Consider the following 11343-nt stretch of genomic DNA (forward strand, 5'->3'; position numbering starts at 1 on the left):
TACTAGACTGGGCCTTTATTATCTCACTTTTCAAAATTTCCCAAGGTTCTTGAGTTGTTTTCCCCTTTAGGATTCTCATCCATGGAATTCTTCCCATGGTCTCTCTAAGTTTATTGAAATTAGCTCTTTTAAAGTCCAAGACTCTAGTTTGGCTGTGTTCTATTGCTTGTGCCTCCAGAATGTTGAATTCCAATATTGCATGATCACTTCCCCCCAAGGTTCCTGTGGCTTTGACACTTTCTATCATTTCATCTCTGTTAGTGAGAATTAAATCCAATATGGCTAATCCCCTAGTTCCCTTCTCTACTTTTTGGGAGAGAAAGTTGTCTGCTAGGTTTGACAGGAATCTGTTTGATCTTCAACTTGGTGCAGAGTTTCTCTCCCAGTTGATATCAGGGTAATTAAAGTCCCCCATTACTATTGTGATGTGCTTCTTACATACCTTAGTTAGCTGACTAGCAAAAAGTTCATCTATTTCCTCTGCTTGGTTGGGCAGCCTATAGTATACACCTATGGCAATGTCATTTTTTCCCCCTTTTATATTGACCCAAATGCTTTCAAGTTTACAGTTTTCGTCATTGTTGTGCTCTATTTCTGTAGAGATAAAGTTATTTCTTATATAGAGAGCAACTACTCCTCCTCTTTTGTTTAGTCTGTTTCTTTTAAATAGTTTAAATCCTTCTAGCTGTGTGTTCCATTTGTAGGTTTCGTCCCACCATGTTTCCGTAATGGCAACAATATCATATCTGCCCTCATTTACCTGAATTTCTAGTTCACCCTGCTTACTGTTCATACTCTGTGCATTGGTGTATAGACATTTGAGTCCTTTATGACTGACCCTGTGTTTACTTGCTGCATAACTTGTGTGGTGCCTGGCTTCCCCTATTTTCTTAGATTGCCGGGTACAGTGATGTTCTGTATCAATTAACTCACTATCCCCATTATTTAGTTTAAATGTTCCTCCAAAAAAGCTGTGATTTTATTGCCAAGTAACTCAGTCCCATTCTTGGATGGATGCAGACCATCTCTTTTGTACATTTTTTCATTGGACCAGCTACAGACATCATGACTAATATAACCAAAGCCTTCTCCTTTACACCACTCCTTTAGCCACATATTAAATTCTGCTATACGCTGGCCTTTTCCGTTTTGCTCCTTATATGCAGGTAAAACCTCTGAAAAGTAAGCCTACAGCCTATACTGCTAAGTTCCTGCCCCAAGCTCTGGAAATCATTCAATCAGGTATCTCCTTAAAATGTAAGATGTTCCAAGTAGCGTAGTTTTTTGTAGCTTTGGTGGAGTTATTGCAGGAAGTTGCAATTTCTTGATGTGTTTTGCAAAGTTTTTGGACATAGTTTCCAGTGCCCCCATGACAATGGTTATCACTGTTGCACGTTTCATCCATAATTCTTTATTATTATTATTATTATTATTATTATTATTATTATTATTATTATTATTATTATTATTATTATTATTATTATTTTCTGTAACTCTATTCTATTCTATTCTATTTTCATGGTGGTTAAGTTTCACCTCTCCTGCTGCTACCCACACCATCCTATGGTTTTGCCCAGGATTTGATGATGGCTTGCTTGCACTTGGTCTCATGTGGTGTCCCTTATTATTGTTTAACCATTTAGGTGTGCTGCTTTTTACTGGAAGTGGAAAAAATTGTATTTTTAATGCTTGCATAAACATCTTTGGGAAGGCCAGGCAGGATGTACTGCAGTTTCATATGCTAATTTATGAACACTTTTCCATGGAAATGTCAAATGTCTCTTGACTCCTTACCTGCTTCGGATACCCAAGCCAACATTTGCGGAAATCCCAGAACCAGGGTTTCTGAAAGAAGACACTGTTCGTTAGGAATCGCATCACACCAGCCCACCCACACTTCTCTGTAGCTGCCATTGAATGGGACGATGGAAGGGAAAGGAGACCACAAAGCAACTGCAGTCACTAAGATATTTGAAAGAAGTTGACAACATGGACCCCTTCTGTCCCCACACTCCCAACTTTTTCTAATCAAAAAGGAAAGCATTAAATGTAGGAGGCTGGAAGGCAGATGAGAGTTGCCCGCTGAATGACATGTAGCAAAATATCTGTTGACAAGAAGTAGCAAAAGGGGGGAACTCACGTCATAAAGGATGGCCCACCCCATGCAGAAGGCAATAATATAGTAGGTGCCTCTCCAGCTGGAAAACAATGAGAAAAAAACATCAAGACAATTGGACAGCAGGTTCAGGAGATTCAGGGCTTTGAAAGCTGGAAGGAAATACAAAGGTCATCTAGTTCATCTGAAAGAGGTGCAAGATATCCACTACTCCAACAGCCCTCACTTCCACCTTCTGAAGCACTAAATAACTTTTCCACACTTTGTCATTTCTTCTACTTGAACCCCTTGTTCAGTGGTGGGATTCAGCCAGTTCGCACCAGTTCAGGAGAACTGGTAGCTAATTTTTTATTATTATTATTGAAAAGTTTTACAATACATTTTTAAATACAACCCCCCTCCTCCCCCTCCTCTCTCCCCAACCCCTCCCTCCCCTCCCCTCCCCCCTCCCCGACTTCCCAGAGCTGAATACAGGGTATAAAAATACAAACAAGCATAATCTAAAATATGCTAACAATAATAAGACATTAAATTCTGTCGCACTTTAACTCTCCATCATCAAAATATTAATAAAATAACCACTAACTAGTTATGCATCATATAGATCCAGTACTTATTCAAATGCTAAATGAAACTTTTTAGTCCCATATTTATTCTGAATATATTCGATCCATCTCCTCCATTCCACAATGTATCTCTGTTGCGATTGGTCTTTCAAATACGCTGAAATTTTTGCCATTTCCGCCAAGTTAGAAACTTTTAAAGTCCACTCTTCTATAGTTGGCAGTTCTTCCTTCTTCCAATATTGCGCTACTAAAAGTCTCGCTGCCGTAATTAAATTCAACATCAACTTAGTATCTATAACAGTAGTATCTGATTCAGCCAGTTCGCACCAGTTCAGTAGAACTGGTAGCTAATTTTTTGTTGCCCAGGCCCAGAATGGACTTCTGGAAGCAGCATCCACACAGAGAACCGGTTGTTCACGTATTTGAATACCACCCCTGCCCTTGATCCAGATTCTGATCTCTAGGACAATCCAATAGAATTCTTCTCTTCCCTGAATGTGATTCTTAACTTAAATGTAACAACTTCTGCTGATGTCATGGATGGATCTATATATTATTTTTAGTTCTTGGCCAGCACTGCTCTTTTTTCTGAGATGCTTTTCCATTTCTGCTCTAGCTGAAATAAAGATATATTACATCTACAGGGGGTTGGACTAGAATACCTAGGATACAAAATCAAGAAAGAAGAAAAACAATCAAATAGTGCACCACAAAAAGGAAGGTTAGACTAAAAAATAAGATCAGCAAGTTAAGATCATATGCAAGGAAGCTAGATGAAAGAGATGAAAGAAACGAAGCTGAAGAACAAGAAGACCACAGAATCAAGAAATACCACTTAGAAACGAGGAAGATCAAGGAAGCACTGGAAATAATAAGGCAGCAAATAATATCTATAGCCAGGAAAAGGAGTAGATACGAAGCTCAAATTAGAACCTCCAATTTCAATCCAGTCAGAAACGTTTCTACCAATCCATCAATGGAGAAACTTCAATGAATCAGTCAGTACCTGACAAGGAAGAAAAAGTGCAGTTCTGGAAGCAGATATGGGATAACCCAAAGAAATACAATAAAGATGCGGCTTGGTTAAAAGAGGTGGATGCAAATTAAACAGAAGCAGGTCAATGGTGAGAGACTGGGAGAGGTTAATATCAAGAGAGGAATATTTCAAGGAGATTCATTATCACCACCACTATTTCTTATTGCACTGTTTCCTCTGTCAACAATACTGGATAACTCAGGACACGGGTATCAAACATCAAAAACATCTGCCAGACTATCCCACCTTCTTTACATGGATGATCTGAAGCTGTGTGGAAAAACATCATCTGAAATAGAATCGCTGCTGAACACTATCCGTATATATAGCCAAGATATTGCAATGGGGTTTGGCTTGGACAAATGTGCCACACTTACTCTCAAACAAGGAAAAACAGTGAAAATTGAAGGAATAAAGATGCCCCATAAAAATAACATTAAGAGTCTGGATGAGGATGATTACTACAAATACTTGGGTATCCTTCAAGCTGACAACATCAAGCACACTAAAGTCAAAGAAAAGATTAGAGGTGAATACATCAAGAGAGTGAAGAAGATCTTAAAGTCCAAACACAATGGAGGAAACACCATGAAGGCAATAAACACATGGGCAATTCCAGTCATTAGATACACAGCTGGAATAGTGGACTGGACTCAAGCAGAACTAATAGCAATGGATAGGAAGACCAGAAAAATAATGACAATGAATCATGCCCTTCAGCCAGGCAGTGATATTGATAAATTTTATCTACCAAGGCAAATAGGTGGATGTGGAATGCTACAAGTTGGGACCCTGATTGTTGGGATTGTTGGGAGCCTGAGAGATGGCTGGGCAGGGGCAGGGGCCTCCGGTACAAATTTAATAAGAAGCCCCTGGTTAGTTTTTTAGTCAATTTTTTGTGGGGTTAGGGAGGGGGGTGGGAATCTTTCATGGTTGTTTGGAAATGGGGGGTAGTCCATCAACCGTTGTTCAGGCCAGGTCCGGGATTGATCGCGTAGGGGGGGAGCGGGGGTCGGTTGCCTCCAGAGCTCTGGAGCGGGTCGTGGGATTACCTATTCCCACGACGTTAGGGAATGGCAGCAGGTGTACGAACAGAGGGCTGTATCGACATCCGGGAGGGCATCTCCACTATTTACAAGCGGTGAGGCGCTCCGACCCTCTGTTATCGCCCCGAAAAAAATCACTTGGATTCGGACCGGTTTGGACTCCGACTGGGCAGAGTCTGAGGATCAGGACACGGGTGGTCTTGTCGAAGTTATCTGGGAGGAGTTTGATCCTGTGACTCCAGAGTAAGTGGACAGGATTATGGGGAGGTTGAGCTCCACCACATGTTTATTCGACCCGTGCCCTTCCTGGCTGGTTTATGCAGCTCGGGAGGGGACACAAGGCTGGTTCCAGGCGGTTATATCTGTGTCTTTGAGTGAGGGTAGTTTCCCCACCGTCTTGAAGGAGGCGGTGGTGAGACCTCTCCTCAAAAAGCCTGCCTTGGACACAGCTGTGTTAAATAACTTTTGTCCGGTCTCCAACCTTCGCTTTCTTGCGAAGGTTGTTGAGAGTGTGGTGGCGCATCAGCTCCCTCTGGTTCTGGATGAAGCGGATTATCTAGACCCGTACCAATCGGGTTTCAGACCCGGGTACAGCACGGAGACGGCATTGGTCGCTCTGGTGAATGATCTCTGGAGGGCCCGGGACAGGGGATATTCCTCTGTCCTAGTCCTATTAGACCTCTCAGCGGCTTTCGATGCTATCCACCATGGTATCCTGCTGCAGCGTCTCAGGGGATTGGGAGTGGGAGGCACGGTTTTGCAGTGGTTCTCCTCCTATCACCTGGGATGTTCGCAGTCGGTGTTGGCAGGGGGGCAGAGGTCGACCTCGAGGCCTCTCGCTTGTGGAGTTCCTCAGGGATCGGTCCTCTCGCCTCTCCTGTTCAACATCTACATGAAACCGCTGGGTGAGATCATTCGTGGTTTTGGAGTTGGGTATCATCAGCATGCTGATGATACCCAGCTTTTTATTTTGACCCCAAACCACCCCAGTGATGCCCTTGATGTGATGTCCCATTGCCTGGAAGCGGTTCGGGTCTGGATGGGGAGGAATAGGCTTCAACTCAACCCTGACAAGACTGAGTGGCTGTGCGTACCGGCATCTCAGGATATTCAAAACATTCCATCTCTTTCTATGAGTTATTACCCCCCGTAGATAGGGCTCGGAACTTGGGAGTCCTCCTAGATTCACAGCTTTCTTTGGAAGACCACATAATAGCTGTGACTAGGGGGGCCTTCGCCCAGGTTCGCCCTGTGTACGGTCACTCATGCGCTCGTGACCTCTCGTTTAGACTACTGCAATGCTCTCTACATGGGGCTTCCCTTGAGGACCACTCGGAGGCTCCAACTGGTACAGAATGTAGCCGCGACAGTTGTGTTGGGAGTCTCCCGATACTCCCATGTTACACCTCTGCTCCGTGAGCTGCATTGGCTCCCAGTTGTCTTCCAGGTGAGATTCAAGTTTCTGGTAATGGTTTTCAAAGCCCTACATGGCATGGGTCCGGAGTACCTTAGGGATCATCTGCTGCCGGCGTCAACTTCCCTCCGCCCAGTGCGCTCCCACAGAGAGGGCCTCCTCAGGGTGCCACCGGTCAGAGAATGTTGTCTGGTGGCCCCCAGGGGGAGGTCCTTCTCTGTGGGCGCCCCGGATTTATGGAACCATTTGCCGGTTGAGCTCCGGATGGCGCCCAACCTTCGCTCCTTCCGACGCGATCTGAAGACTTATTTGTTCGAACAAGCCGGCCTGGCCTGATGGGGGATGGCTTTAGGTTTTATTGCTATTTTAAATGTATTTTAATCTACTGTTTTAACTTGGGCATCTTGTTTAATTCTTTTTTAGTTTTTGTATTCCTGTACTTTTATGTTTGCCCTGTTCACCGCCCTGAGTCCTTCGGCAGAAGGGCGGTATACAAATAAAATTATTATTATTATTATTAAGTACATCAGATGAAGAAGAAAAAATGGCTTTGGAAGAATATCTGAAGGTCAATGATGAAGATGCACTGAAATTAGCATATCAGGAAGGCTTACTGACTACTGGAGAGACCAAACTGGCCTACGAGAAAGACCAAATGAAGAACAGAATAGAGGCATGGGAAGACAAAGCACTACATGGCCAGTACATTAAAAAAATAGCTGGGACAGCAGATAATAACAAGACCTGGCAACGGCTAAGAGCAGAAAAGTTGATAAAAGAGACTGAGGGACTAATTCTGGCTGCACAAGACCAAGCCTTAAGGACAAATGCATACAAAGTCAAAAGTGAGAAGACAGCAACAGACAGTAAGTGCCGCCTATGCAAAGAAGCTGAAGAAACAGTGGATCACCTGGCAAACTGCTGCAAGAAGATAACACAGACTGACTACAAGCAGTGGCATGACAAAGTAGCAACAATGGTGCATTGGAAGATCTGCAAGAAATATCATTTGTGTGTAAGCAAGAACTGGTGGGATCATAAAATAGAGAAAGTCATAGAAAATGATAAAGTTAAACTGTTCTTGGACTTCAGAATTTAAACAGACAAGCACCTGCAACATAACACCCCGGACTTAACAATTCTCGATAAGAAAGACAAAAAAGTCTGGATAGTGGACGTGGCAGTGCCTGGAGACAGCAGAATAGACAAAAAAGAACTGGAGAAGATCACAAAATACAAAGACCTACAAATAGAAATAGAAAGACTATGGCAAAGGCAAGCAAGGGTAGTACCAATAGAAATAGGTGCCTTGAGTGCAATCCCAAAGCAACTGGAGCACCACTTGAACACCATCATTGGCATTGAAAAATTCGCCATTAGTTAATTGCAAAAGGTGGCCTTACTAGGAACTGCTTCCATCCTGCGACGAGATCTGGAATACCCTCAAACATCCACATCTGCCTATCCTTGGTAAGGACTCAATAGGTAGACAAAAATGCCGAATCCAGTCTGAACATCTGGCTGACTGTGTGATGACCAATAATAATAATAGAGTTGGAAGGAGTCTTGGAGGTCATCTAGTCCAACCCCACAATCTTCTTTAAAAAGTCAAATGAGGCAGAGATCCTACTGGGTGTTAAGGATGTTCTGTTGCCCATGGGCTGTGGGTTGACTATTCTGCCCCAAGAATTTCTCTACTCACCTGGCTTGACAGAATTTCTTGGTCAAGCTGGGCCGATCCTCATTCAGCTGGTATCTAAACCACCTTTCTACCTGTCTTGGTTGGAGATCACACTGCTTGGCTAAGGCATTGACTTCTTCCTGGAAAGCAGGACACAGAACCAACTTGATGATGATGATGATGATTGTGCTATGTACTATGTAATGCATGTCGTGCTGCCACCATGTGGTTGTTTGGGGGAATTACAACATTATGCTAATGTGGTCAGCCAATCCCTCCCATTTTGTGACGTACTTCCTCCTCCTTCTTAACTCCGTACTTTCACCCCTCCCATTCTGAGATGTACTTCCTGCTCCTTCTTCCTCCGTACTTCACTCTTCCACCATACATGTGGAGAGGCAGGATCATTACTGTCTTTTGACCTTGGAATACCATCCATTCATCATCTACCACATCTTGTTTTGCTCTAATCTTCTCTGCATGCAAATAAAGGTACTTCTGGATGATAAAAGGTATTTTCATGAGTTCTGCTATCTGGCAAGGGATGTTAACAGTGATAGTATACACTTATACAGGCCAAACACAGGGGTCTTAGCAAGGGGATAAATCATTAAACAACAGTCAGAGTCAGAATATGATGACTGGCTATGCTCAGCTGTTTGAGGTCTACTTTATAACACCCCTGAAAATCAGGAGTATTATATCCAAGGCCAGAGTTTTAGCCACCTGTAGCCACACTTTCCAAAACCTCTGTGTGGAAGAAACTCACCTTTGGGGGACTTTTCCTCCACTTTCTGTAAAAAGCTTCCAGGATGGGGTTTGGAGAAGGTTTCTGCCTCACCTTCTCTCGCAGACCCAGTTTTTTGCTCAACGGGGCGCAGATCCTCCTGGGAAAAGGCAACAGTTTGGATCAGACAAACACACACTGGCTAAGTACAGAGAAGAGCAACAAAGATGATCAGGGGACTGGAGGATAAAACATATGAAGAACAGTTGTATGTCTAATTTAATGAAGAGAAGGAGGAGGGGGGACATGATGGCAGACTTCCAATATTGGAGGGGCTGTCAGAGAGGAGGGGGTCAAGCTATTCTCCAAAAGTCCAAAGCACCTGAAGGCCAGACAAGGAACAACGGATGGAAACTGATCAAGAAGAGATTCAACCTAGAAATAAGGAGAAATTTGCAGACAGAACAATCAATCAACGGAACAGAAGATGCATTCAGAAGTTATGGGTGTTTCATCTATTCTATTCTATTCTATTCTATTCTATTCTATTCTATTCTATTCTATTCTATTCTATTCTATTCTATTCTATTCTATTCTATTCTATTCTATTCTATTCTATTCTATTCTATTCTATTCTATTCCACTCCACTCCACTCCACTCCATTCCATACCATTCCATTCTATAATTCTACTCTATTCTTCTTCTTGGACAGGGGGTTGGAATAGAGGACCTACAAGGTCCCTTCCAACTCTAGTCTTCTAATTTTAATTCTAAATTTAACTGGTCCTAGGTTTCCTTGTTTCATGCTGTACTGAACAACAGACACATAATACCAAAGTTGTTGAACATAATCTGCCTTTAAAAAAATGCTGAAATATAACAAACCAATAATAAAAAATGGTTGCAGTAGAGTAAAATAAATTTTAAATACTGGTGATTAGAAATCATACTTAAGGGGGGAAAGACAAAAATACAATATTTATCTAGCATAAAAGTAATCTGTTAACGTATTATTAAATCTAGACCTATTGAAACATGTTGTTCTTGCCTTCTCATTTTTAAAATATAAAGCCATTTTAAAAACTGATGAAGAGATGGTGCTTTATGTCAATGAAGACCAGATCATCTAGTCCAAAGGTTGAATCAGGGCAACTGGACCAAATCCTGAGTTTGATCCAGTGGTCATGATTCAACCTGGACACAGACAGTGCTTTTAACAGAATAACACAGTTGGAAGGGGCCTTGGAGGCCATCTAGTACAACCCCCTCCTCAAGCAGGAAACCCTATACCCTTTCAGACAAATGGTTGTCCAATCTCTGCTTAAAAACTTCCAGTGACGGAGCATTCACAGCTTCTGGAGGCAAATTGTTCCCCTGATTAATTGTTCTGTCAGGAAATTTCTTCTTAGTTCTAGGTTGCTTCTCTCTTTGGTTAGTTTCCATCCATTGCTTCTTGTCCACCATTCAGGTGCTTTGGAGAATAGGTTGACCCCCCCTTTTCTTTGTGCTAGCCCCTCATATACTGGAACACTGCTAGCATGTTACCCCTAGTCTTTTCTTTTCACTAGACTAGACATTCCTGCAGGAATTCTTTATATCTTTCAGCCTCCAATCCCCTAATCATCTTTGTAGCTCTTCTCTGCACTCCTTTGTCTAGAGTCTCAACATCTATTTTTAATGTAGCTCGGTCTAAATGACTGAGTCCCCTTCTTCCACTGCTGCTTAGTTTCAGCTGGCCAAGAGCTTGCCTTTCGAAGAAGAACTGGAGGGCAGCCAGGACGAGAGTGAGAGGAACGCAGAGGAGGAGGTGACGGGGTTGGGGATAGCGGACTTCCTCCGTGTCCTGTAGGTCCTCCCAGGTGACCCCTGGAGGTAACCAATGTTCCTGTTTCCAAAGCCATTGTGCGAGCTGTGCCATCTCCCTGGGAAAGACAAGAAAGAGTGTTTCCAGAAGAATGGTCCCCACCTCAACCCTTCCTCCTCCAGCAACACTATTCCATCTTCTCCCTTTCTTGGAAATAGCCCATGTCAGGGGACAGACAATGCAAGAACTCTTCCATGATCAAGTATCACAGCATAATCTTGAAAGTCTGCCACTCCATCTTATACCAAAGAGAATCAAGAAAGACTTTTTATTTATTTATTATTTAAATTTATATACCGCCCTATTCCCTTAGGACTCAGGGCGGTTTACAGGGAAAATTAAAATACATAGCATACAAAATTAAAATCAGTTAAAACTATTAATTAAATTGCAGTCCCTGAAGTTAAACTAAAACCCAATTAAATTAAATTAAATTAATTTCCTCAGTCTGGGCCAAACAGCTTGAAGAACCAGGTTGTCAAGTCCCAGCGAAATGAGCGAAGGTCGGGGGCAGTCCTGAGTTCCGTGGGAAGTTGGTTAAATAGGGCCGGGAATAACCTGGGAATAACCCACCGGCATTCCTTAACCGGCGGTACCCTGAGAAGGCCCTCCCTGTGGGAGCACACAGGATGATGGGAAGTTGATGCCGGCAGCAGGTGTTCCCTCAGATATCCTGGACCCAAGCCATTTAGGGCTTTACAGGTCATTACCAGCACCTTGAATCTTCCCTTGACTTTCTTTCTCACCTGTTCTTCTTTCTCCATGGAATGCCACAGGTTTAGTTCCGGTTTCCAAGTCTTCAATCCCATCATTCATGTCATGGGCAGGGATTGAAAGGAAAGCTTACCGATCATAGAAGTCATAGAATCACAGGGCTGGAAGGGAGCTTGGA

At 43.0% G+C, this 11343-nt stretch overlaps 1 protein-coding gene across 1 annotated transcript in view; it reads right to left on the reverse strand.

Annotated features, from left to right (window-relative positions):
* Positions 1-10505, reverse strand: part of LOC308660512 (ceramide synthase 4-like) — a gene marked incomplete at its 5' end in the record, with an annotated part of 31589 nt that extends 21084 nt beyond the window's left edge. Inside the window, 5 exons of the mRNA XM_081314903.1 lie at positions 1795-1845; positions 2141-2198; positions 7881-7999; positions 8629-8746; positions 10336-10505. Of these exons, the coding sequence (XP_081171029.1) occupies positions 1795-1845; positions 2141-2198; positions 7881-7999; positions 8629-8746; positions 10336-10505 (516 nt within the window). The remainder of the gene's footprint in view (positions 1-1794; positions 1846-2140; positions 2199-7880; positions 8000-8628; positions 8747-10335) is intronic.
* Positions 10506-11343: the final 838 nt, after the last annotated feature.

This window comes from Vipera berus (genome assembly GCF_964194415.1).
Source record: "Vipera berus genome assembly, chromosome: 1".
Lineage (NCBI taxonomy): Eukaryota > Metazoa > Chordata > Lepidosauria > Squamata > Viperidae > Vipera > Vipera berus.